The sequence below is a fragment of the Trichosurus vulpecula genome, chromosome 2, assembly GCF_011100635.1.
Source record: "Trichosurus vulpecula isolate mTriVul1 chromosome 2, mTriVul1.pri, whole genome shotgun sequence".
NCBI classification, from domain to species: Eukaryota; Metazoa; Chordata; class Mammalia; order Diprotodontia; family Phalangeridae; genus Trichosurus; species Trichosurus vulpecula.
In genome coordinates this window covers 9488448-9514865 of record NC_050574.1, presented here as the reverse complement: position 1 = coordinate 9514865, position 26418 = coordinate 9488448, and the positions used below count along the sequence as shown (strand labels likewise).

At 53.7% G+C, this 26418-nt stretch overlaps 2 protein-coding genes across 3 annotated transcripts; both read right to left on the bottom strand.

Moving 5' to 3' along the window:
- Positions 1-5078: 5078 nt before the first annotated feature.
- PTPRH (protein tyrosine phosphatase receptor type H) lies at positions 5079-18650 on the bottom strand. 2 transcript variants are annotated; one of them, XM_036747404.1, is made up of 18 exons: positions 17194-18650; positions 16825-17064; positions 15970-16236; positions 14888-15154; positions 13806-14072; positions 13113-13379; positions 12624-12905; positions 12175-12438; positions 11966-12053; positions 11805-11849; positions 11549-11639; positions 9635-9725; positions 8765-8841; positions 8506-8640; positions 7373-7495; positions 6034-6194; positions 5796-5931; positions 5079-5531 (listed from the first exon to the last, which is right to left on the bottom strand). In XM_036747404.1, the coding sequence occupies exons 1-18, from the start codon at positions 17243-17245 to the stop codon at positions 5385-5387; spliced, it is 3000 nt and encodes a 999-aa protein (XP_036603299.1). In that variant the 5' UTR covers positions 17246-18650; the 3' UTR covers positions 5079-5384. The 2 variants fall into 2 exon arrangements, with proteins under 2 accessions (XP_036603299.1, XP_036603300.1); XM_036747405.1 differs by lacking the exons at positions 5079-5531; positions 5796-5931 and having other exon boundaries at positions 6109-6519.
- Positions 18651-19103: 453 nt separating this feature from the next.
- TMEM86B (transmembrane protein 86B) lies at positions 19104-21850 on the bottom strand. The gene is made up of 3 exons (XM_036743066.1): positions 21770-21850; positions 21234-21480; positions 19104-20043 (listed from the first exon to the last, which is right to left on the bottom strand). Exons 1-3 carry the CDS (start codon positions 21812-21814, stop codon positions 19661-19663), a joined length of 675 nt encoding a protein of 224 aa, XP_036598961.1. The 5' UTR covers positions 21815-21850; the 3' UTR covers positions 19104-19660.
- Between the last annotated feature and the right edge of the window lie 4568 nt (positions 21851-26418).

Sequence of the window (26418 nt, the reverse complement as noted above, 5' to 3'; positions counted from 1 at the left end):
AAGAAAGGTAAAGTGCCTTGCCCAGGGTAAGCATCAGAGACACGTATGAAGTCAGGTCTTACTGACTTCAGATCTAGTGCCCCTCTGTCTACTATGTCAAACTGTTAACGTGTACAAAGGTCATTTCTGAAGGAAGAGAGCACTAACACCAGAGGGGAGATGGAGAGGTTCATTCATTGTAGGACCTGGCACAGAGCTGAGCCCTGAAGGAAACTAGGAATTCTAGGGGCAGAAGTGAGGATGGAGTGCATTCTGGGAATGGGAGACAACCTGGACAAGGGGACAGAGGTGGGAAATAGGGTGTCCTCTGTGGGGAAGACCAAGTAAGTCAAGGTGGCTAAAATGTAGACTGTATGAGAGAACAATGTGTAACCCTACACACATTACAGACCAAAAATACACCCCTTAGGAAGCCCCCACCCATTTCTGCCTGTGACTAAGGTTGTATGTTATTACCTGATAATCTTTTAATATCACTTTAATAACCTCATGTATTGGTAATTAAGGTGGGACTTTCTTTTACTGTTTTCTCTTTTAGCACTTATTTAATCAAGTGCCCCTGAACAGTCTGGCCTTTTTTCTTTGATTGGCTCAAGAGTCTGATGCCCTCCTTGCCTCAAGGGAAAGCCTGGCTTGCATGGGTTTGAGTGACATGTTTTTGACGCCTGAGGCTTTTAGGCCACTGTGGGTTTGAGTGGAAAGTTTGTGATGCTTTTAGGTCACATGGGTGAGTCACATGTTGTGACGTCCTTTGACCCTGAATAGAATATATAAACCCTAAGTTTGGCATTTTCCCTTGGGGCTCTCACTCACTGGAAGAGTGGTGTATGATTTGAAGAGACTCTGGACAGTCATTGTTAAGAACCCCCCTGGCTTGTAAACCCAGCTGTTGGTTTGTATTTGGTCTGTTTATAATGTATGTTTGTAATTTGTTTGTATTTGCTCTGAAGTGCAGGGTGCTGGCTTTTCCTCCTGATCTAAGTGAATGATATTTGTATGTGTGATTAAAGTGGGATAGTTAACCCCTTAAACTTGCTTTCCTTAAAAAAGCAGATCAAAGAACCTGTGCTGGCAGCTCTTGTTACTGGTCTTGTTGGGTATTACACCCCTACAGCAGCTGTAAGCAGCATTGTTGCTATGCCTCAATAAGGGCCAGAGCCCCAACTAATCAACCAGAAGAAAAGCCTGGACCTAACAGCCTCTTCATTCTCTGAGTTTACTCAGAGAATACCTCTTCCTATGTCAACAAGGCCAGATGGGGCTGACTTAAGAGCATTCTTTCCTCTGTCTATGGCCAGTAAGGATGAGACCCTCAACCTGAGGCAATATCTTGAAGGATGTGACTTTTTCTTTGCTTAATATTTTATGGACATATACTATGTTATGGTATGTTAATGGTAAAGAAAATACAGATGTCCTGGATCGTAATTTCAATGGACATTTGTCAACTCTCTTATCTTACTGTATTTACCACTTATTCAATTAAGAAAATTCCTTTCTCATACTATGATTAAACATACATGGAGATCACAAATTTGAGTGACAGACATGCTGCGTTGGGACTGTTTTAAAATGTATGTAAGCCTTCTCATTCTTTTGTTCAGGCAGTCAGATTTCATCTGGCTCCATACATGTATGTATGCTGCTCAGTATGAATGTACATATCACCTAGCCTGTTTGCCTCCTTTAACCAAACTTTCAGGTGGATACCATCTAATTAGCGTATCTGCCAGATAATCCACTACTTTTCTTATATAAGCTTTAGCATCATTCCTGTCAAGTTGCATGTTCCTTAGGGAACTCTGCCAGCCATGTTGGCGTTACAATAAACCTTTGCCACCTTGACTTAAAGAATGCTTTGTAAGGCATGACTGAATTTTGTTTCCACAGAAATTATATGAAGCATAATTTGTGAAACCTAATAAATCATATGGATGGCTAATGTAAGAGACAGACTGATTGCAAAAGGAAGCAGCGGGGGATAATAGCCACTTATTAATCAGCATATCTAAAAGCAGGCTCCCTTTCGTTCTCTGAGAAGGTCTTTTTCCCGTGTATCAAAAACTGCCAGGCCAGGTGGCTCACCAAGGATGGGGCCCATTAACTCAGAAGCTGTCTTAGATAAGGGGACTTTTCTTATGGATATCCTGGGTTGGATCTTCAACTCACATTTTTGTCAACTCTCTTTGCAATTGAGAAAAATCCTTTTTCATGCTATGGAGATCGTAAATCTGAAGTAAAGCAGACATTGTAAGGGAGGATTATTTCAAAATGTATAAAGAAAAATAGCGTCTAAAAGAGGGAAATGGATAATGTAAACAAAGGGTGGAGACCCACGTGGGGGTGGGGTTTAGGTGTTTTCAGATAGACCAATGGGATACGGGGGAAATGCAAACTGGGATAGAAATCATAAAAGGGCTTTGTAATTGTCTCGAAGTATGCCTGCGCCTGCTAGGTTACGCTTTTCCACAAGGGGGTGCTGGCCAGGTCACCCGTCTGAAATGATGGGAAATGAAAATCATTTTTTCTAAATTCACTAATGGCCAGGTGGAGTTTTTTGTTTTTTTTTTTGGTAAGACAATTATTTATTCCAGGTGACCTTGTCCAGTACTTCAGTCCTTGAGGGGTCCCTGAACCTCTCAAACCACATCATTTTAGACATAGTTGCTTGTATGTTGTCTCCCCTGTTAGATCATGTGCTCCTCAAGGGCAGGGACTGGCTTTTGCCTTTTTCTGTATGCCCAGCACCTATCATAGTGCCGGGCACACAGCATAGAACTTGATAAATGCTAGTTTAATAGCTCACTGACTGAGTAGAGATAGATTGAAGAGGGAAGAAACTGGATGCTGATAATCCAATTAGGAGTCCATGGCCATAGTCCAAGTGACAAGCAAGGGGAGGGGAGGCAGCCACATGATGGACAGAAGGGGGAGGATGTGAAAGACACCATCTCAATGAGATTGACAAGACTCGGCAGCTGGAGGTGAAGTGGGTGTCCAGGGGGAAGCCATGGTTGGGAACCCGAGTGACCGGAAGGACAATAAAATTCTTACAGGGGAGTTAGAGAAGGGGTGATTCTGCAAGCATGGAGGAGACAATGAGTTTTGCTTTGGGCATGTTGAATTGGAAGCACCTATGAGACACACATTTAAAAATGTCCAACAGGAAGCTGGTATTGCACAATTGCTGTTCAAGATAGCTGTCTATGGGAATCTGGGACTCATCTGCAGACAGATAACTGACCACATGGGGGCTGATGAGGGCACTGAGAGAGAGAGCAAGTGGAGAGAAGAGGGCTAAGGATGGAGCCTGGAGGTACAGAGACCCAGCAAAGAGATGGCCACTGTGGAACATTTTATAACATTTTATATCATTTTTGTAATTTCAATAAGACCCAGAGCCTGAATTAATGACCCACTTGAAGAGCCAGGACCTGGGCTTCTTTGTTCCCTAAAGTTTGCTCAGGAAATACCCCTACTGCTGTCAACAAGGCCAGATACCTGTTAGCCATTAAGGGATGAGACCCTAATCCCAGGAAGACCACCTCACTTAATATTCTACGGGTATATACTTTAACTGACCTTTGTCAACATTCTTTCCATTGAGGAAAATCCTCTTCTTGTATCATGGTTAAACATACATGGGGGTCATAAAAATGAGGTAATACAGGCTTGCTAGCTCTGCTAAAATAACGTATATAAGTTTTCTCATTGCTTTGTTCAGACAGCCAGAGCTTATGCTCTGACTCCTTGTACGTACAAGTAAGCTAGCTCCGCTATGCTTTAAGGGAAAATAATAAACAACATGGATTTTTCCATCACCTAGCTTGTTTGCCTCCTTCAACCAAACTTTCAGGTTTAACACCACACAGGTAGGAAAAGACACAGGAGACAAGAGCATCAAAAAGCCTCAGGGAAGGCAGCTTATCCAAGAGTGAAGGGGAGGGGCAGAGGAAGCAGGGATCATCTGCGTTAAATGCTGCAAAGAGGCAAAAAGGACTTTGACTCTGAAATGGTCCCTTGATTTAACCTTTAAGTGATGATAGGTGACCTTGGAGAGAAGAATTGTAGTTGAATGGTGAGGTTTACAGCAGATTCCCAGGGATTGGGATAGTGGGGGATAGGAAATCAGCATGAGTGGAGACAGTTTTGTTTTGGTTTGTTTTTCTGGGATGCTGGCTATAAAAGAAAGGAGAGAGATATAGGGCAAGACCTGAAGGCCTCAGTAGGTCTAAGTGAAAGCATTTTTAAGGGTGGGGGGGACCCTAGAATATTAGGGCTGCTGAGAGTTAACAGATTGTAATGGAAGATGAAAAAGGGGTGTTGGTTGAAGGGGTCATAGGAAGTATTAGCACAAAGATGGAAGAAAGAATAGGAAGTCATTGTTAGATAATGGATCATAGAGGCAGAACACTTGTGGGTGCTAGGGAGACCAAGGGTGTGTTCTAGCCCATCCACAGGGTCCAGGCTTGCCCTCTCCTCAGCTCTGTGTTCTCAGGGACTCAGCCTCCCCAGGAGTCCCTTCTGTGAACTATGGATCTTAAACCACTGCCTTCTCCCCCAAGATGAGTCCTTCCCTGACCTGTCCCTCAGACTCTCCTTTGGTCTCAGGCTCTCTCTAAGATTGGCTGTAGCTCCCTTTCTTTCTCTAGCTCCTCCATCTCAGTAAGATTTAATAATTTAGTAGGCTGCGACTTCCAGAGAACAGGGACTGGCTCAGCTCTAAACTGTTTCTCTCCCAACAGTGGACCCTAGTTTCTGCACTCAATCTTCCAATGGATAAATGGATATTTCTTTTTCTAGGTGGCTGCCTCTGCCAGAGTCCCTGGGTTTCCAAACCCCTGGCCTCTCGTCTTGACCTCAGGATGCTGGCAGCAAGTGATCTAAGGGTGGGGTCTGGCCCTAAGCTCTCCCACCTCCCACCAGAAGGAGCTGGGACCTCTCAGTGCTGTCCTAGGTTCTGAATGCAAGGCAGCCACACCAAAGCCGGAGCAGGGACCCCCAAGTCCCCAGGGAAAGAAATATTTTTGCATCCTACCCAGGTGATCTGACATTCTGGTCCCCAAACATCAGGCAGGAGTACTGATTTAATAAATTAAAAGCACAATATATACAGGTTGTATTAGAGGATAAGGTCACAACAGGAGCACAGGAGACTTCCTCAGCCCCTGGGGGAGGACAGGGCTCAGCCCCTCAGAGATCTCCCCAAATCCCCATCACATAATTTGATGTCAGTGAGGGACCCAGACATCTGGATCCTCTGCTTCTCCCCATCAAGGACCCAGGTGCTCCCACCCCCAGCTCCTGATTCTTCAGAGATTCTAGGGTCTGGGATCTCATGGGGGAGAGCATCCTGAACCCTGAACTCCAGGAAGCGTGGGCTGTTATCTCACACCAATCTCCTGCTCGTAGGCCTGGATGGCCTCTATGTTCTCATACAAGACACTTTCTTCATCTCTTTCGTTGTCCCCACTGTCCTGGGACAGCTGCAGAAACCTCAGGAGAGTCTGGTACAAAAATACATACTGTCCCTGGAGATGTAGGGGAAAGGAGATGGGGTGAGAAGGGCCTTGGGCTTTGGGACAGAAGGGGAATTTAGACTGCCTATCCACACCCTCCCCAGCTTACAGAAAGGGAAACAGGCTCAAACCAGTGAAATAACTTGCCTAAAGTCACAGGGCTAAGTGGCAGAGTTAGGATTTGAACTTGGGCACAGGACTCAGTCCAGCTCCCATCAACCTTGTCCTGGGATCTCCGTACCCACCGACCCCTCTCTGGCCTGGCCTGATGCTGACCTCGGTCTGCACCATCAGTGGGCGGCTCTTCCTCATCTTTCTGACGAAGGACTGGACCCCGACCTGATGGTATTTCTGCAGTTGCCTCAGCAGGACATCCAGGGCTATGAGGGTCCCTGTGCGACCTACACCAGCACTGGTGAGGAGAGAAGACCGGAGAAAAGACTCCCCTCGGGAGCTCGTGGGGCCATCGGGGATACCTGTGAGTGCCCCACCCCCTCCACAGGCTGGGGCTTACCTGCAATGTACAATGGGAGGGCCACCCCCCAGGCCCTGGTCCAGCCATTTCCGGAGCAGGGCTTGGAAAGCCAGCACTGGGTCTGGGGACCAAGGAACCCCATGGTCTGGCCAGACAGTATAGTGGAATTGGCGCACAAACAGGTCTTCCTTGAGCTCCATCTGGGGGAAGAGAAGGGTCAGGAGCCCTAATGGGGGGCGGGGAGCGACAGGAATTTAGGGCTGCAGGGGTCTTTTAGAGGTCATTCAGTCTAACTGGGAGGTCTGAAGACATCAGGGAACTCCCAGACGAGGTCACTGGGGTAGGAGGAAGAGAAGGCAAGATGGGAATCCATTCTTGGGGTCCAAGCCCATCATTCTTCCCATAGCACCACGTTGCCTTTGGTGCTGAGCTCTCCCAGGCTGGGAGGAGGAGAGGCTATGGAGGAAGTTCTGGGAGGAAGAGTCTGGAGGTGAGGAGGCGCTAAGTGGGCTGGTCAGGAGGTGCCTGAGTTTGTTAAGGGAAGATGAATGGCATTACTGCGAGGGGTTGAGAGGTTTGAAGGGTTGGATTAGTCTGGAAGGGGACACTGGACTGTCTGGGGTCAGTTGGGAAGGCGGCTAGGTGGTGGTGCCGTGGATAGAGCACTGGCTCTGAAATGAGGAAGACCTGAGTTCAAATCCAGCCTCAGACACTTCCTTACTGTGTGACCCTGGGCAAGTCACTTAACCACTCTTTACTTCATTTTCCGCAGCTTTAGGCGGGGATGTTAACTGCACCAATTAAGACAATGTTTGTTAAGCAGTTAGCACAGTACCTGAAACACAGTAGGCACTTAATAAATGCTTATTCCCTTCCTCCCCTGTCCCAAAGGTCTAGGAAAGGGAGTTGGGGCCCAGAGGTGTTAGGATGGTCTGGGGTCCTGGGAAGGTCGATGGAAGGGTCTAAGGAACTAGATTCCGGGGAGTCACTGGTTAGTTTGGGGTGTATTGGGGGTCACCATGGGTGGCTGTGGAACCCTGGAATCAGGGGCCTCCAGAGGATGTCAGCTTGTGTCGTTAGACTAGAAAGCTTCCAGGTCCCTTCCAACCATCCAGGTCTGTGATTCTGTCTTGGGGGTGATTGCTCAGAGGTACTTAGGGGTGACGGGTCAGTCTGACTGTAGCTGTGGGTCCCTGAAAGGTAGCTGAGAGTGCTCTGGGGGGGAGAGGTGCAGAATCTAGGAAGGTGAAGAGGGGTTGGGGAGGGATTATGGATCCCTGGGAGTCTTGGGGGAGGACAGGGGTGGCCTTCAGAAGCAGTAGAGGTCCTCAGGGGACAGTTGGGGGCCTGGAAAGGACTGGGGTCTCTGGGGCCATACATGGAACAGATGCAAGTCTCGAATGGTCCAGTGTTCAGACACATATTCCTCTTTCAGAGTCACCCGAAGGTTCCCGTGGCTGCAAGGTTTGGCATCCAGAGGCCAGTAATGTTCACATTTGACCTGGGAGAGGGAGGGTAATCTGTGAATCTCATGGCCTGAGCTGGGCTCACCCAGATCCTGACCTCCTTATCCCCAGCCCAGTAGTACCCAAGTGGCATCACTAACCTAGGAGAGGAAACACTAAAAGAATGCCTAAGGCTTGTTTGGGGAAGGAGTGACAAGGACCCTCCCTGAGTCCAGGGGAGTTTCAAGAAATCACCAGGAGATCTGGGTCTGTCAATGGCAGCAGTGGGCCAGCTTCCTTCTCACCCAAAGAGAGAGAGACAGGGACAGAGACAGAGAAAAGGAGAGGTATGGGGAGATGTCGGGAGACAAGGAGAGAAAGGGAGAGGGACAGGGAGAGGTGGAGGGAGAAGAGACAGAAAGGGAGAAGGGGAGGGAGAGGTATGGAAGCAGAGAGACAAAGAGAAAAGGAGGGGCAAGGAGGGGGATGGGGGAGACAGACAGAGAGGAAAGCAGGAGAGAGATGGACACAGAGAATGAAAGAGGGTTAAGGGGAAAGAAGAAGGGAGACAAAGAAAGGGAGGGGGCAAGGGAAGGGATGGACTGAGACAGAGAGGGAGAGGAACAGGGAAAAAGAAAAAGAGAGAGAGGGAAGCAGAGGAGAGATGGAGGGAGACAGAGACAGGGAGAGATGGAGGGAAACAGAGACAGAGGAAGAGATAGAGACAGAGATGAAGAGACAGAGGGAGAGGGAGAGGGAGAGGGAGGGAGACAGACAGAGGGAGAGGGAGATGGAGACAGAGGGAGGGAGAGAATAGGGGAGAGAGATAGAGAGAGACAAATAAGGGGAGAAGGGTTAAGGGGAGAGATGAAGTGAGACAAAGACAGAGAGGGGGAGGGGAGGGATGGAGAAAGACAAAGACAGAGAATGAAGAGCGAAGGGGACAGGGTGAAGAAAGACAGAGGCAGATGGAAAGAGGGGCGGCCAGAGAACACAGTCTGGGATGGAGATGGGAACAGAGTCGAGAGTGGGGAGGAGGGGGGTCAGGGGGGTCTCTGGAGCTCACCCGCCCAGACTCCACGCAGTTGGTCAGCATGACGATAGTGTGGCTTTGCTGATCCCACACCAGGCGCCAGAAGTCGCTCACTGTCTGGGGGAGTGGTCCCTGGGTGGCGATGTACTCCCGGGGATCAATGAGACCCTGGAACAGGAGGGAGTGAGGGGGGGCCGTGGGGCTCACCCCCCATCTCCTGGGGCCCAGCTTTGACTTAAACCTACCTCCCCCCCCCCGTTTTGCTCACTCCACCCCCATGGTGTGTGCTCACTGGAATGAAGCTGGCATTGATGTAGTCAGAGCTGGGATCCCCTGGGATGGGCTGTAGGGGGACTCGAGACCAGTCATCTGAAGTGGGAAGGGAGAGGTGGGTCCAGAAAAGGCAAAAACAGAGAGAAACAAGCAATGAAAGACTGAGAAGGGGATCAAGATAGAGCCCGGCAGGGGAGAGACACAGAGGATTGGCGGGGGAGGTGGGGGAGGGTGGCGAGAGTCTGTGCCTCAAGGAGGGAGGAAGGACCATCCTCGAGCCTCTCAGGGTGGGGTGGGGAGGGGAGGCACAGGAAGAGGGGAGGAGAGGCTCTGTTTCTCCCAGGGAGAGATGGGGATGGGATAGCTCTGCCTCCAACAGAGGGTCAAGGACCAAGGGGATAGATAGGAGAGCTCCATCTCTCTCAGGCAGCCACGGGAAAAGCATGGTATCTCTGGCTCTCCACTTGGAGATGGGGTGGGGGGGGGCATCCCTATCTCTCCTGCAGTACAGGGGAGGGGAGCATCTCCACCATTCTTAGGTAGCCAGGGGAGGGGGGCGTCTCCATCACTCCCAAGGAGCCAGGGTAGGGGGAGGCATCTCTATCTCTCCTGCAGTACAGGGGAGGGAGTGTCTCCATCACTCCCAAGGAGCCAGGGGAGGGGGCATCTCTATCTCTCCTGAGGCACAGGGGAGGGGGGCATCTCCATCATTCTCAGGTAGCCAGGGGAGGGGGGCATCTCCATCACTCCCAAGGAGCCAGGGGCATTTCTATCTCTCCTGCAGTACAAGGGAGGGGGGCATCTCTATCACTGTCAGGTAGCCAGGGATGGGGAACGGGATCTTTGGCTCTCCTTGGGGACAGGGGAGGGGAATGTCTCTATGTCTCACAAGGCAGCACATTAGAAAATCGATTCTTGCTCTTGTTCTCCAGGACCAAGGCAGCTGTTTGCATCTGCCCTGTGCCTTCCAGAGCCAGTTGCTGGGTAAGTGGAAGTCACAAAGAGAGAGAGGGAGGAGACCATCAGAGTCCCAGTAGAGCAGGATATACCAAAGAAGGCTGTTAGCCCATGCCACACACCCCCCGCCCCGCACTGCCCACCAGTTCCTGTGGGCTTTACCAAACCATGGGCACAGCTCTTCAAGGGACAGGGGAAAGGAGAATGGAAGAGATGGCAGGTATGTCTGTCTGTCTGTCTTCTCCTTCCCCTCCCCATCTCTCCCACCATCTCCAGCTCAGGCTGTTTCTGTCTCTGTCTCTCTTGAACTGTTTCTGGTTTGCTCTGGCATCTCCAACTGCCTATCGGACATCTCTGAGTGGACACCCCACAGGCATCTGAAACTCCTCCCATCCCCAACTGAACCCCTCCCCACTTCTAAACCTCTCTATTACTGTGGGTAGCACCACCATCTTAACAGTCCCCCAGGCTCCCAGCTTGGCTGGCTCATCCTCTACTCCTCCCTCTCTCTCCCCACCCTGCCCCCACAGCACCTGTGGATTCCACCTCCCGAACATGCCCCTCTTCTCCCCTCTGTCACTATCCCCTTGCTCCAGGTTCTGGTCACCTCCCGCCTGGACGACTGTAATACCCTGCCCAGAGCTCTCCCTGCTCCAGCTCATCCTCTACTCAGCTGTCACAGCTGACCATGGCACCCCACACTACTCAATAAACATCAGTGTCTCCCTGTCACCTCCAGGATCAAATAGAAAGTCACATTTGGCTTTGAAAGTCCTCCCTAAGCTGCCTGCGCCTGCCTCCCTGGGCACCAGCATCCCTACCTCTGCCCACTCTGTGCCCTAGCCTGCTTCCCTGGGCCCTGACGTCCCCATCTCTTCCTGCTCTGTGCCCACTCTGTGCCCGAGCCTGCCTCCCCGGGCTCCAGCATCCCCACTTCTGCCTGCTCTGTGCCTGAGCCTGCCTCCCCGGGCACCAGTGCCCCACCCCTGTTTCAGACTGTTCTGTGCCCGAGCTTGCCTCCCAAAAACCGGTGTCCCCACCTCTGGCCACTCTGTGCCCACACCTGGAGCAGTCCCCGCTCCCATCCCACCCTTTCCATCCTCCTCCATGGCGATGCCTTCTCTCTGGCATCATCTCTGGTTTCTATTTGTACAGAGCAGTTGGCAGGGCGCTCTCTCCCCTTGGATTACGAGCCCCCTGAGGACCGTTTCTGCCTTTCTTTGTAGGCCCAGTGCCTGGCACACAGTAGGCACTTAATAAATGCTTGGTGACTGACTTTTTGGCTTGTTGACCTTGGCCTCCATCTCTAACTTGGTCTCTTTCTCCATCTTTGTCTCTATCTTAACCAGTCCTTCCTCCCTCTCTTCTGTCTCTCTCTCCTCTGTTTCTCTCTGTCCCTTTATTTCTGACTCTGTCTCCCTCTCCCCTTCTGTCTCCCTCTCCTCATCTATTTCTCTCTCTCTCTCCCTCCCTCCCTCTCTTTCTCTCTCTCTCTCTCCTCTCTCTCTTTCTCCCCCTCCATTTCTCTGTCTCTCCCTCTTTCCCCCTCCTTTCCTCTCCCTCTCTCCTCCCCTTTCCCTCTCTCCTCTGTCTCCCTCTTCTCTCTCTCTTTCCCTTTCTCCCCCTCCATTTCTCTCTCTCCTCTCTCTCCCTCTTCCTTTCTCTCCCTCTCTCCCCTGTCTCTTGGTCTCCCCGGTTCCTCCATTCCCTGTCTTCCTCTTCCCCCTCTCTCTGTCATCTTCAGTCAGTCTCTATGGCTAATACCCCCTGGGGAGGGGCCAGGTTTGGGATGTGTGATGGTGAGCAGGGACACAAAGCCCCGCTCTGGTTACCCCAGCCCCCATACCTGATACTCCTCTGCAAATCCATAGTTACTGTCTTTCTGATTCTCCATGATGTAGGCTGCCAAATTCTCTGCAGGGATGTCTCCCAGGGAGCTGGCAGGGAGTGAGGAGGGCTGCTGCCTGGGACCACCATGCAGTCCAGCCCTGCCCAACCTTCCCCACCCATTTCAGAGAACAAGGAGGGGCTGCCTAAGGTCATCCCATGAGTCAGTTACTGAGCTGGATCCCATTAGGGCCAGCCCCAAGCCAGGGGCTCACCTGAAGGCCATATCTAGGCTTTGAGGTTTCTCCTGCACAGACTTCCTGTGGGAAGGGTGGGGAGGAAAGAGGAAGTGAGAGGCAAGCCTTGGCACTGCCAGCCAGCCTGCATGTGTGCTCTGAAGCCTGCCCGGCCCTCAGAGCCCCAAGCTTCGCCTCACCTCTGACGCCGTCGTCGACGAAAGAAGATGAGCAAGCCCACAAGAAGGATAAAGAGGAGGATTCCGATGATGGCTCCTGCAATGACCCCTGGGTGGGGGGCGGAGTGAGACATGGAGGACTTGAGAAGGGCTAGCCCACTCCGGCCTCCACTGCTTGGGCTCCCTCTCCAGGAACCCCTGGGTGCCAGCCTCTCCCCTCCTGGGCCTACCTCCGCTCTCTGTATGGCAGGTCACTGGAGCTGAGATGGCATTCATCCCGGCCCAAAGAGACGTCACGGTGGCCTTGTAGGACCGGGCTGGCTGGAGTCCCCCGACAGACTGGGGGCTGGTGCAGGGGTGAAACCACGTGCCTCGATGATTACCCACGGCATACTCAAAGCTCTCCTGGTTCCCCGCAGGGCAAACCAGCGTCAGGACAACCGCATAGCCTGCAGCAGCGCTGGTGCAGGAGGTGATGGTGACAGGGTCTGGGGCTGAGAGGGCCATCCAAGATGAGCTCCTTGCCAGCCATGAGGCCTAGTATCCCCCTTCCCCTCCTCATCCCCCATCACCCCCAGGGACCCTGGCTTCCAGGTCCACCAGCTTCCTCCCCCAGGAGGAGGGAGCAGGTCTTCTGATGGATGCCCTTTGTTCCTCCTCTCCTGAGGCTGGGCCTCACCTGTGGAGGCGTTGACTGCCCTTTCTGGACTCTGGGCTTCATCCTCTGTCACAGACCTCACCAAGAATAGGTACCAAGTCCCAGGAGTCAGGCCTTCAGCAGTGAAGTTGGTCCCGTTAGTGAAGTCGGTCCTGTTAATGAAGTCCTGCCTCTCATGGGCTTCAGATAAGAACCAGGACACTTTGTACATGGGATTAGTGGGTCCCTCAGGTGCCATCCAACTGAATGCAATGGAATTGTTGGTCTGTCTCACTACCTCCAGGTTTCTGACCTCATTGGGTTCTGGGAGGCCGGCAAGAGAAGAGTAGAAAAGGGCCTGAGTGGTCAGAGCCACAGCACTCTGCCCACATCCACCTCCATCCTAATCACCAAGAGCCCAAGAGAGGGAGCTGTCTTTCCCACTTCCAGTCCACCATATTCCTGGGTCCAGAACCCACCTGCCAATCTCTTCTCTCCCACTCCCTACCACAGGCTCCAGGACTGCCTCACCTGTGAACACCCGCAGCATCTGGGCAGAACTACTGACTTCATTGCTCATGCTATGTACTGTGAATTCATATGGGCTTCCAGGTTCCAGGAGCTCCGCAGTATACCCATCAGCCGTGGTGTTGGCCGTTTTTGTGGCAGCACCCTCCCCAGTCCAGCTGATCCAGTAGGTGTAATATGCAGACTGGGGGCCATCAGGGGCCAGCCACTTCAGGGTGACTGAGCTGTTGCTCCGGGCATCCATCCTGAGGTCTCTGACCTCATTGGGCACTGAGCGAGAAGGGCAAGTCAGGGAAAAACATAACAAAAAACAGGGATGCCATGACCTGTACCATCGCTGAAGGAGGAGAGTGTCCAGCAAGCATGCCCAGGAGGATGAGCCACAGTGATGCCAAACAAGGCCCAGAGTGGCACGGAAAGGTGTGATGAGGCAGAGCAGTCTAGTAAGGCCTAACAATGCTTGGGCCCAAAACACGAAGACTGGAAGCCAGAGGTCCCTTCTTCCCCCTTCCCTCTTCCCAAAGACCGCCAGTCTTTGCAGAGGGGCAGGGTAGAAGAGATGGCCTCTGAGGCCTCTTCCTGCTCTCAGATTCTGTTGTTCTGGGCTCAGGCCTGAGCTCTAGGTCCTCTCAGAGTGGGCCCACCAGACCCTAGCCCACCTCCCCCAGAAGCAGCCCAGCACAGCCCCCATCTCACCTGTGGCCTCCTGGATGCTCTGGCCAGAGCTGTTGACACCATTCTTTGAAGCCCTCACTGTGAAATTGTACAATGTGGCAGCACTTAGGGTGACCACCGTATACTCCATCTCTGCTGTGTGGTCTTGACCAAGAAGGCCATCCTCTGTGCCCCAGCTGACCCAGTAGGTGTAACCTTCAAGCTGAGAGCTGTCAGGGGCCAGCCACTTCAGGGTGACTGAGCTGTTGCTCCGGGCATCCATCCTGAGGTCTTGGACCTCATTGGGCACTGGGTGAGAAGTGAGAACTAACAGTGGGTGGGGGAAGGCTTCCCCACCAAGTACCCAAGAGCAGAGGTGAGAGCCTGAGTCCTTGCCTTGGCCTGGTGGAGAAGGAAGGATGCTCCCCAACAAAAGGGCCTGTGAGCTTGAGGACAAGTGGGGTCTAGTGAAAGCTGCTGGGTCCTAATGAGGCCAAATGAGACTACAAGAAGTCTAGAGTCTTGAAGAGAGCTGTGGAGGATCTCCCAAGGCCTGGAGAGTCCTAATGAGGCTCCATCTTGGGCCCTTTTTCTGTATCTTTTTTTGTCTTTGCTCATCTGGGTACAGGCCACCTCCTCCATCTCCTCCAATAGAATGTAAGGTCAGGAGGGCAGAGACTATGTTCCTTTTGTCTTGGAGTCCCCAAGACCTCCTTCAGCACCTGGCACACTGTGAGTGCATGAGGAAAGGCAGACTGAGAGTGATGCCTGCTGAGGCCAGCTCTGGAAGGAAGCTCAGTACATCCACATGTGAGCTTTGGCCCTACCCTGGGGTTGTAAGCACAGGGGAGGGAGGGAAGAGGAGAAGACTGTGGCCAGGAGGACTGGGCCCCTCCAGGGTGGCAAGACTGGAAGCCAGAGGTCCCTTCTTCCCCCTTCCCTCTTCCCAAAGACCGCCAGTCTTTGCAGAGGGGCAGGGTAGAAGAGATGGCCTCTGAGGCCCCTTCCTGCTCTCAGATTCTGTTGTTCTGGGCTCAGGCCTGAGCTCTAGGTCCTCTCAGAGTGGGCCCACCAGACCCTAGCCCACCTCCCCCAGAAGCAGCCCAGCACAGCCCCCATCTCACCTGTGGCCTCCTGGATGCTCTGGCCAGAGCTGTTGACACCATTCTTTGAAGCCCTCACTGTGAAATTGTACAATGTGGCAGCACTTAGGGTGACCACCGTATACTCCATCTCTGCTGTGTGGTCTTGACCAAGAAGGCCATCCTCTGTGCCCCAGCTGACCCAGTAGGTGTGATCTTCAGGCTGCGGGCCGTCAGGGGCCAGCCACTTCAGGGTGACTGAGCTGTTGCTCCGGGCATCCATCCTGAGGTCTTGGACCTCATTGGGCACTGGGTGAGAAGTGAGAACTAACAGTGGGTGGGGGAAGGCTTCCCCACCAAGTACCCAAGAGCAGAGGTGAGAGCCTGAGTCCTTGCCTTGGCCTGGTGGAGAAGGAAGGATGCTCCCCAACAAAGGGGCCTGTGAGCTTGAGGACAAGTGGGGTCTAGTGAAAGCTGCTGGGTCCTAATGAGGCCAAATGAGACTACAAGAAGTCTAGAGTCTTGAAGAGAGCTGTGGAGGATCTCCCAAGGCCTGGAGAGTCCTAATGAGGCTCCATCTTGGGCCCTTTTTCTGTATCTTTTTTTGTCTTTGCTCATCTGGGTACAGGCCACCTCCTCCAACTCCTCCAATAGAATGTAAGGTCAGGAGGGCAGAGACTATGTTCCTTTTGTCTTGGAGTCCCCAAGACCTCCTTCAGCACCTGGCACACTGTGAGTGCATGAGGAAAGGCAGACTGAGAGTGATGCCTGCTGAGGCCAGCTCTGGAAGGAAGCTCAGTGCATCCACATGTGAGCTTTGGCCCTACCCTGGGGTTGTAAGCACGGGGGAGGGAGGGAAGAGGAGAAGACTGTGGCCAGGAGGACTGGGCCCCTCCAGGGTGGCAAGACTGGAAGCCAGAGGTCCCTTCTTCCCCCTTCCCTCTTCCCAAAGACCGCCAGTCTTTGCAGAGGGGCAGGGTAGAAGAGATGGCCTCTGAGGCCCCTTCCTGCTCTCAGATTCTGTTGTTCTGGGCTCAGGCCTGAGCTCTAGGTCCTCTCAGAGTGGGCCCACCAGACCCTAGCCCACCTCCCCCAGAAGCAGCCCAGCACAGCCCCCATCTCACCTGTGGCCTCCTGGATGCTCTGGCCAGAGCTGTTGACACCATTCTTTGAAGCCCTCACTGTGAAATTGTACAATGTGGCAGCACTTAGGGTGACCACCGTATACTCCATCTCTGCTGTGTGGTCTTGACCAAGAAGGCCATCCTCTGTGCCCCAGCTGACCCAGTAGGTGTGATCTTCAGGCTGCGGGCCGTCAGGGGCCAGCCACTTCAGGGTGACTGAGCTGTTGCTCCGGGCATCCATCCTGAGGTCTTGGACCTCATTGGGCACTGGGTGAGAAGTGAGAACTAACAGTGCGTGAGGGAAGGGCTTCCCATCCTCCCCAAAGGGGCCTGTGAGGACTAGTGGGTCCCAGTGGCGCCAGGGGATCTATCAGTACATGATGACCTCCAGCCGTCCCTTTGCTTCAAGCTTCTCCCCAGTTTCCACTAGAATCATAAGGACTTGAGACATTCAATGAGGCATAAGGAAGTCTAGTGAAACCTAATGAGATAGCGAATGCCTATCCTAGCAAGCTCTCAATCAACCAATCTCCATTTATTAAGTGCCTACTATGTGCCAGGTGCTGTGCTAAGCTCTGGAGATACAAAACCAAGCAGAAGAGGGCCCCTGCCCTCAAGAGGTTTACAATCTAATGAGCAAGATAGCATGCAACCAAATATATGCAAAGCAAGCTATAGAAGGGACAAATAGGAAATAATCAACACGGAGAAAACACTGAAGAGGGACTGGGGAAAACTTCCTGTCTGCTACAGCAAGGATCAGTGAGGTCTGGACCTAGAAAATGCCTAGGATGGAGCCCAGGGCCACCATGTGCTCCTCCTCCCTCCCTACCCCGGGGCAGGGCCGAAGCTTACATGTGGATGCACTGAGGGTCCTTCCAGAGCTGCTTCCCTGCACTGTGACAGTGAACTCATATGTGGTCCCAGGTTCGAGGTCCTCCACAGTGTACTGCGTATCTGATGTGTTGTCTGTCCCAATGAACTGGCCATCCTTAGTCCAGGTGACAGTGTAGTTCTTATTAGGGGGCTCCCACTTCAGGGTGATGGAGATATTGGTCTGCTTCTCTGCATATAAGGCTGAGATCTCATCCTGGGCTGAGAGGCAAGGAAGGGGGTGGTCAGCTAGGGAGGTGCTCTAAACTCCCCAAACCCCTCACCCAACCAACTTAGCTTGGCCCTCTGTGGGGGTAACAGAAGGCCTCTTGGGAGATGTCTCCCACTTACCAGCTGCCAAGGACACTGTCCAGCTCACCAGTACCTGTTGGGAAGAAGACATGAAAGGTGCCCCAGAGCCCTGCAGCTGAAAGCAGGCAGGGCTGGAATTCCCTCTTCCTTCAGCAACTCCTTCAGACAAAGTTCACCCCCATCTCAGCCCGCCCATTTTCTCGAAAGGAAGAAGGAAGGAGACCCAGGGAAATCCAAGTCTGTGACTCAGTGCAGCTGACAACACTCAGCCATCACTATTGGCTCCAGGCCAAGAGAGTTAGCTCCGAGTGCAAGGCCAGGGGCGGCAGGTTGGGGGACCGGATGCTTGGACTCCTGGGAAGAGAAGGAGGCTGGAAAGCTGAACCCCCAGGACAAGCTTCCGGGTGAGTGGCTAGGAGAGCTAACAATCAGATATCATAGGCGGGACCCAGGATTCCCAGTCCTTGGAACTTCCCTCCAGCTTATCCCTGTTAAGGGTCCAGGCCTTCAGGCCCAAAGACCACTCTGTCAGGGACCCCATCCATTCCTCTAGCTCCCAGTTCCTCAGGAGCTTAGGAGTCCCCAACCCCCACAAGCCTTGGCCACCCAGGGACTTGGGTGTGTGAAGCAGCAGCCCCTTCCCCCATAGCAGGGACACTCACCACCACCACACTGAGCAGATGCCGGGGCCCAGGGGAGAGCCCACTCATGACTCCAGACACCGGAGGGAAAACAGAGAAGAGAGAGGAGGGAGAGAGAGGAGAGGAGACAGACCGGTGTCCGGGGCTCCCAGCCTACACTATCCTTTTGGACTTTCACCCCGGCTGCTTCTCCTTTCTCTGAGCTCCAGGTGACACAGGTAATAGCCTTGGGTGGAGGAGGACAGGGAGGGAAGGGGAGGAGGAAGAGAAGTGGGGGGAAGCCAACAAAGAGAAGGGCCTGACCCCTTCATGCCCTCCACACACGCCAGCCTGTCCTTCCTCCCCTCCTCTCCATTCCTCAGACCCAGCCTACATTCCTGCCCACAACACCCAGAAGCAATGGGTGACTGGCCCCTCCTTTTTAACAAATAAGGAAACTGAGGCTGAGAGGCCCAGAGCTCAAAGGCAAAGGGAATCATCTGTGGAAGCCTTCGAGATTGTCCCCAACCCTACCATTTTATGGATAATTAGTGAGCCCCAGGGCTCATAATGCCTGGCCCCAGACTATTGAAAGGCAGTCCTGGGCCTTCTAAATAAACAAACAGAGGAAGCATCTATCAAGCATTCCTATGTAGCAGGCACTGTGCTAAGTCCCAGGGACATAAACAGAAGCAAAAGCAAGACAATCCATGCCCTCAAGGAGCTTATACTTTAATGGGAGAAGGCAAAAACACATAGAGGGAAGGGGGGGGAGAGGCTACCCTTTCAAGTGCCACTTTGGAAGACTCTTCTTCCTGAGTTCAAATCCAGCCTCAGACACGTGCTAGTTGTGTGACCCTGGGCAAGTCACTTAACCCTGTTTGACTCAGTTTCCTCCTCTGTAAAATGAGCTGTAGAAGGAAATGGAAAACCACTCCAGTATCTTCGCCAAGAAAACCCCAAATGGGCTCATGAAGAGTCGGACATGACTGAACAACCGAACATTCATCCACCCTACTACTCACATTACCTATCCCTCAGCTCTTTCCCACCTACCCCACCAGATCTCCACGCAGCTCAGTTACCAAACGGAAAAAAAGAGCTTAGAAACCAACAATGTCCAACCTCTCATTTTACGAGAAAAGTTAACAGGTCCAGGGGAAGTTGATGACTTTTCCCCAAAAGTGAAAGGCACAGGGCCTCAGTAAAATGGGGATTAGACGGGGGATAACCTAGCAAATCCACAGCCTTCCCTGGAAAGAAGGTAGACCCCCCAAGGCACCAAAGGGAGAGACGCTCTCCGGCTCTCCCAAAGTTACAGACAACCAATGCCTTTTCAATATCAGCTTTACTCAGGGTCAAGGGAAGGTGGTGGTGTAGACATGGAGGGACGGGCAACACATCTAGGGATTTAGTGGGCACCGGGGAGAGGAGGCCTCAAACCAGGAGGATGGTGGGTAATAGAGGAAAGAATCAGGACTATGGGGGATTGTGGGGAATGGGGAGAAAAAATATCAGTGGGGGGCAATGTCAGCCAGAATGGGGGGAGTAGTACTGGAACCAAAGGGATTATGAGTAAGGAGGAAAAAGAATCAGGATGGGGCTTGTGGGGGGGTACAGGTAAGGTAGGGTAAGCATGGGAAAGGGAGGGATTGTGAATAACTGGGGGGGCCTAGGACCCCCTACAAGGGCATGTGTTTAATGGGGAGCCAAGCCCTGGGGCGTGGCAGATCCGGAAGGTGATGAGCTGACAGGAGGGCTCTCGAGTGCCCAGCTCCAAGTAAGATTGCCTGTCAGCAGTGAGGGCCCAATGAAGGTGCTGGGACCAGGGCAGGGGGCAGCGCCTCCCTGGAGTCTGTCGTCTTTGAGATGGGGGTCTGTTGAGCTCAGTCAGCTTTGGGGGCCCCGGCCTCCATCGTGGACAGAGCCAGCAGGGCTTGGGCCAAGTAGTAGGTGACCATGACGATCAGGCGGCCTGGAGGCAGCGGCCAGATGAAGGCATCCCAGGCCAGGATGGCATCCGATAAGCTGAAGAGCAGGCCGCCAAGGGCTGCAGGTCTGCCTCGGGCCAGCGCCCGCCACAGCATCAGACCCAGGATGGCCACGTAGATAGCCACAGGAAGCCACAGGTCAGAAGGGAGGTGAGGCTGCAGGAGCCCAAAGTAGAGGCCAGAGATGGCTGCCACAGACCCCAGGAGGGCCAGGCGGATGGGGAGCCAGCCCAGGGCCCTCAGATAGAAGAGATGAGCCAGGGCGAAGGCCGCCATGCCTGCAAAGAAGGGCCCGGGATTGGGAGCCGGAAGGCCGCTGCCACCAGGCTGGCCTGGACCTGCTCTGGGTGGGAATCCTACCTCTAATTCTTGCCAGCTGTGTGACCCAGGGAAAGGCCCTTCCCAGCTCCAGGGCTCACCTTCCACGGCTACAAAATCCCATGGATTAGGGACATTTACGTGAGAGAAAAGGAGGCTGGGGTGGGGACTGTTTCAAGTCCTGGGGTTCGCCCAAGCTCTCAGAGAGTGGATTTGAACCCAGGTCACACAGCCCATCCTCTGCTAGCTCTCTGTCCAAGGCCTCAGAATCAGGAGTCTCACTGGGAGCCCCTGGAAACCAGTCTCTCCTCTTCCCTAACAAGGGCATCAAACTCAGTCTCTAGGCCCCTTGTAGCTCTGAAGTTTTAGGAGCAAACACATCCCAGGATCTTCTTCTCAATAGCATCTGACAAACGATCACAACCTCTGCTTGCATACTACTGGGGATGGGGAACTCATTACCCATTGAGCAAAACTCTCTCACTGTCAGCCATCAGAGGAACTTGTTTCAGTTCTGCCTCTGATCCTACCTGTTCGACTTTGGGCAAATCGCCTCTCCTTCCTGAACTTCCCCATATGTAAAGTGAGGGAACTGTACTAGCCCCCCACCCCTTCTCTTCTCCAGGTCACACAGCTGCCCTTCCTAGGACGTTATCCCAGGTGTGGACCCTACATCAAATCCAATCCCTTCCTTCGAGGCCAGAGAAGGACCTGGCCTCCTCCTGCACCTTTGGGACCCCGTCCTTGCAGAGTCTGGACAGTGAAGACCTGGGAGGGACTTTCTCATGGCCACATTCTGGAAGGAACCTTAGTCATGTTCCAACCTCTTCATTTTATGAGGTTCAGGAGGCCAAGGGGCTTAGCCAAAGCCCCAGAAGGAACCGAGGTGGTTTGGACCTTCTGCCCCCGACTCCTGATTCAGGAATTTTTGGCAAGATTATTAAGGAAGGAAAAAGACAAGGACTGTCCCCCCACGGGCCCTCGCTCCCGTCCCATCCCCCCACGGGCCCTCGCTCCCATCCTGTCCCCCCACGGGCCCTCGCTCCCATCCTGTCCCCCCACGGGCCCTCGCTCCCATCCTGTCCCCCCACGGGCCCTCGCTCCCATCCTGTCCACTCACCCTAGCCCCACCCTGCTGCTTCCTACTCACCGAAGAGGAATTGGTTGGGCCAGATGAGGAAGGTGTCGCCCAAAGCGGAGCAGAGGAGGCCTGCCCGGATGAATTGGCAGTAGGGTCTCCTGGGGGCAGTGGTGTGGACCAAGAGCGCCAGGCAGAGAATGGGGAGGCATTTGACCAGGGCGCTGGTCCAGCTGGGCTGGTCTGAGGGCAGCCAGAGGACAAAGTAGAGGGTGCAGGAGGCAAGGAAAGGCACCAGATTCAGGGCCAGGAGCAGAGTCTAGAGGGGGACAACAGCAGGTGGCCAAGGGGACCCAGGCCAGCGGGGCTAACCCACGTGCCCAGGGCAAGCAACCGGCCCTCAGCCCCAGCCCCCTGAAGACCTAGGGGCCCAGTTCCCTGCCCTCTGGGGCTCTGGACCCCCTCCCATGTCCTTCCCCACTTCCTCGGGGACCCTCGAGTATCCTCCCACTCTTCCTCTACCCCGTTGACAGCCCAGGAATCGAGCCGCTCTCTCAGCCTCCCATGGATACCTCCCTGTCAGGGGTGGGATGGGGATGGGGTCTCACGTCTAGAGTGCGCCTCCTCCCAGATTCCCTTCCATGAGCAGCCATGTTTGTCCAGACACCCCCAGAATCGTGTGACCTAGGCATGGGGGGAAGGGTGGTGAATGGGGGCGTTTGGTTACACTTTAACCTGAAAACCGTCCCCATGGACTCTGGGCTGATAACGGGGTCGGAGCTCCCTCCCTTCCACCTCCCTCAGGATGGCAACGGGACCCACCTTCCACACCATGAGCCGGGGGCCTTACTTCTCCCCTCTCCCGCCCATCCCGCTCCCTGGCAAGGGGACCCCCCCCCACCCTCCCGACTTAAAGCTGGAAGCTCATCCGGCCCTATCCGGAGCACGGCGGGGCCCTGGCTCTGCTGCTGACTGCCTGGGGACCTGGCCAGCATTCAGACCAGGTCTTCTCAGTCCAATTCCCAGGTCTGCAAAGGAATTGGATTCATCGCCTTCCCAAAAAATGTTAGCCAGGGCCCCCAGACCCCGTGGATCCAGAGCTCTGATCTGTGGAGAGGCCTCGGTGAGTTCTCCTTACTCCCTCCCTGCTCTAGCTCCAGCCTTAGCGTTGAGGTCAGAAAGGCTGACCTTTTCTCAGCCCTCATTCCCCTTGACCTTTCTGCAGCCCTTGACACTAGTGATCACTCTTCCTCCCCCCCCCCCCACCCGCCTCCCGGCTCTCTGTGTTTTCAGGATGTGTGTGCGTCTGTGTCTGTGTCTGTGTGTCTGTCTGTTCTGTCTCTCTCTCCTGGTTCTCTGCCTCCCTCTCTGACAGCTCCTTCTCTGTCCTTTGCTGGATCCCCCTCCAGATCAGGCGCTCTCACGTAGGCGACCCCCAGGGTCTGTCCTGGATCCTCTTCCCCCTCAACACTACTTCACTTGGGGAGCTCCTCAGCTCCCATGGATCCAATCACCGCCTCCTTGCTGATGACTCTCAGGTCTACCCCTCCTGACCCGACCTGTCTACTGAATTCCAAGCTTGCATTTCCAGCTGCTTTTTAGACGTCTTGAACTGGATGTGCAGTAGACATTTTAAACTCAGTTTTCCTTCTCCCTGAACCCTGCCCCACCCCTGTGCCCTTCCCTGGGACTGCAGAGAGCACCCCCATCCTGCCAGTCCCTCAGACTCCCAACCTAGGAGTCTCCCTGGACTCTCATTCCCCCACATCAAACATGGTGCCGAGGCCCATCCTCTGGAATATACCCCTCCCCTGCTCTGGCCCTGCCCCCACCCCGCTGCACCAGGCCTATTACAGGGGCCTGCAGGTGAGTCTGCCTGTCCCAAAGCCCTCCCTACTGCAGTCCATCCTTCATTCAGCCACCAAAGGGATTCTGCTAAAGCGTAGGGCCGCCCACGTCACTCATAATCAATAGGGCTCAGCGACCCCCTCTCGCCTCCTGGATCATCTCTAGAATCCCCTGACTGACATATGAAGCCCTCGGTGGTCTTCTTACACGGCACTCCCCAGCCCGTCCTCTTGGCCACAGTGACCCCAGCCTCCTGCCCGTTCCAAGAACATGATGCTCTGTGGTGTCCCAGCTCTGGCCATTTCCTTCAGCTGGATCCAGGCTTGGAGCTCTCTCCTCCTCCCCTCAGGCTCCTGGCCTCCCAGAGTCCTAGGTTGGGCAGGAAGCCTTCCCCAACCCCTCATTTCTAGCTCCTTCCTTCCCTCTCTGATTTCCTCCTTATCTTGTAGACAGCTCGTTTATGCACCTTTGTTCGCTTGTCTTCTCTACCAGACTATAAGCTCGAGATTGAGGACCAGGGCTGGCTTCTGCCTTCCTTTTCATCCTCCATGATTAGCACAGTGCCTGGCACATTGTGGGTGGCTAATACTTTTTGACTGGCTGAATTTCAGAGCTTGGAGGACCTCTGAGCCTGGAGAGTAGACCCTCCTCTTTCCCTGTACCCCTTTCCCTCGGAGAGGGGACCAGTCTTCCTCTGCTTGGGTGCTCTGGAGAAGGATCTGGGGACCCTGTCTCTGAGCACAATGGGCAAGCTGGACACCACCTCCTGGAAGCCTTCCGTGCCCTGACACTGAAGGGACTGGAGGAAGGAGGTCCAAGGTCTAGTGCCCCCCTCCCACCTCACCCCAAGCAGGGCCTCAGATGCCATCTTTTCTTTAGCTGCACTCAGAGCCACACTTGTGGGCCACAAGGGGCATATCTTTGAGCGGGGCCTCATCCCCTCACATCTTGGGGCAAAGCCACTGGGAACTGGGAACAGGCTTCCTGGGCTATTGCTGCCCCTGAGGCCACCTCCACCTGGGGGCCCCTTGGTTTCCCAAGAATGGATGACACCGGGTCACTCTGTGATAGCCCGGTCAGAGAATGTCAGAACCATTTAGTCTGACCTGGATGGCACCCTCAGTGGAAGCAGCCCATCCTGGTCTGGGATGCTCCAACACTGCTCTCTGTCATCCCAGGACTTCAGAGAATGGGGCCCCAAGCTGATGGCTGGCAAGGACACCCAAGCCCCCCTGCTGCCTCCCCCCGCCACCCCGCCAATTGCTTTCCCCCTCTGGAACCCTCTGCAGCCACTGACCACCTCCATCCTGGACCTCATCCCCTCACATGCTTTCCACCTTCTTGGGCTCACAGAAACCAGACCATCCTGCGGCCAGTGGGGGCTCCTTCTGTCAGAGCCAACAGCCAGAGCCGGGAGAAGGGGTAGGAGCCCAGGCCTTGCTCCCCAGTGCAGCAACCTCCATTTTGAGGATCCCTCCCACAGGTCCTGGCCATCATGATCTAGTCTATGGGTCCCCTAGCCTGTCTCCCAGTTTTCCTCTACCTCCTAACCCATCCCCTCTTCCTGCTTCTGATGCTTGCTATCCGTGTGACCTGAGGCAACCTCTCCCTCCCATACCCTCAGCTTCCACAGTGCTCCAATGTTGGACCAGCTGGCTTCTGAGGTCCCTTCCCTATGGTCCTTGGAGGCATCGCTGCTGCCCCTTCATTCCTACTGGCCTCCCAGCTGATGGCCATGAGCCAGTCTCACCGTCACCATAAGCGGAGCCCCCCAGGCCCCAGAGCTCTGGACTTCCCCTCCCTTCTCTGTGCTCTTGTCCTTCCTTTCTCCCTCTGCCTCGGTGCTCCTCTTCACCAGGCCCTTCAGGTCTCTCTCTTCTTCCAGTCACTTCCCAGCTCTCTGGCGTCCCTTTCCTCCCTTCCCAGGCCTGGTCCTCAGCTAACCACCACCTTTGGCCCTTCTCTTTCCTCCACTCATGACTTGGCAGTCCTTGGTCCTCAGTCCCCCTAGTCCTCCACCTTCTCTGCTCCTGCTCCCGAGTTGCTGAATTTGGGGCAGGGAAATCTGGAAATCCTTTTATTACAGATTCATGTTGTTTAGTCTCAACTAGGCCCTCATTGCTTCCCAGCAATCCATGGCTCCCTAGTGTCCCTTCACTACCTGGCTTCTACTTACCTCTTCAAGACCAATCTTCCCTTCCTCACAATCTTGGCATTCCAGTCAAACTGACTTTCTTGCCATCCCCAGAAGAGATCATACCCATGCTGGGAATGCCCTCCTGCCATACCTTCTCCTCCTGGGACCCTCGCTCAGGGGCTCTCTCCTCATCCCTCCAGTTACCAGTGCTCCCACTGAAATGACCTCATGTGTATTATGTGGCCAATGCTGTGCCCTGCCAGTGATATATAAGGTCCTTGAGGACAAGCACTGTCTCAATCAATAACTGATTGGACTGAATCCTTTTGTTCTTTCTTGATGGACTCTGTATTACCCTCTCTCTCAGCTGCTCTTCAAAACCTTTTAGTCCATTTGACAAGCATTTATGAAGTGCCTACTATGTGCCAGGCAGTGGGTACACAAAGACAAAAACGAGAAGTGAGACCTGCCCTCAGGAGGTTACCTCCTATTAGGTAGAAACAAGCAATCGATCAATAAGCATTCATTAATGTGCCAGGCAGTGCGCTAGACATTGGAAACACAAATATATAAATGGGCAGCCCCTGCCCTCATAGAACTTATATTTTACTGAAGGGGAGCAACATGTTCACAGATATGAAAAGACAGGGACCAAACCAGGAATTACATTCTTATAGGGAATTTCCAGGTGAGGAAACTCCCTTCACCAATACAGGTTGGCACCTTCTCTACAATGGACAGTCTTAGAGCACCGAGAGGTTAAGAGTCTTGTCCATAGTCACACAGCCAGTAGGTGGCAGGGGTGATAAGACTCGAAGCCAGGTCTTCCTGGCTCAGAGGCTGACTCTCTGGCCGCTATTCCACTACAAGGTAAAACAAATACAACCTGTTTGATGGAGGGTACTAACAACTGAGGGAGCCTTGAGGGGAGCCAGAGATGAAGAGGGAGAATATTCTAGGCAGGGGTCACTGCCTGTGCAAAGACACGGAGGAGGGAAATAGAATGGTGTTTCCAGGAAATAACACATGACCCAGTTTGGCAGGAGTGTGGTATGCTTTGGGAAAGTAATGCATGACCATCCTGGAAAAAGAGGCTAGAGCCAGGCTGTAAAGGGCTTTAAATAATGAAGGAGTATGTGTTTTATTCTATAGGCAAGAGGAGAAAATGAAGCCTCTTGAGCAGGAGCACAGCCTGGTCGGGGGCGTCTCTTTGGCAGGTGTTTGAAGAATGGACTGGTGAGGGAAGAGGTGGGAAACTAGGAATAGGTGATG

Bases quoted from the DNA above. Each gene is read 5' to 3' on its own strand.
- PTPRH (XM_036747404.1), bottom strand. From the start codon at position 17,245: ATGTCTTCTTCCCAACAGGTACTGGTGAGCTGGACAGTGTCCTTGGCA. The intron at 11,640-11,804 runs GTGAGCCCCTGG...ACTCCCTGCCAG, and splicing joins AGCCTAGATATGGCCTTCAG to CTCCCTGGGAGACATCCCTG. The intron at 6,195-7,372 runs GTATGGCCCCAG...CTCTTCCCCCAG, and splicing joins GAGACTTGCATCTGTTCCAT to ATGGAGCTCAAGGAAGACCT.
- TMEM86B (XM_036743066.1), bottom strand. From the start codon at position 21,814: ATGGCTGCTCATGGAAGGGAATCTGGGAGGAGGCGCACTCTAGAC. The intron at 21,481-21,769 runs GTGAGACCCCAT...GTCCCCCTCTAG, and splicing joins GGAGGAGGCGCACTCTAGAC to ACTCTGCTCCTGGCCCTGAA. The intron at 20,044-21,233 runs GTGAGTAGGAAG...CCTTCTTTGCAG, and splicing joins GCCCAACCAATTCCTCTTCG to GCATGGCGGCCTTCGCCCTG.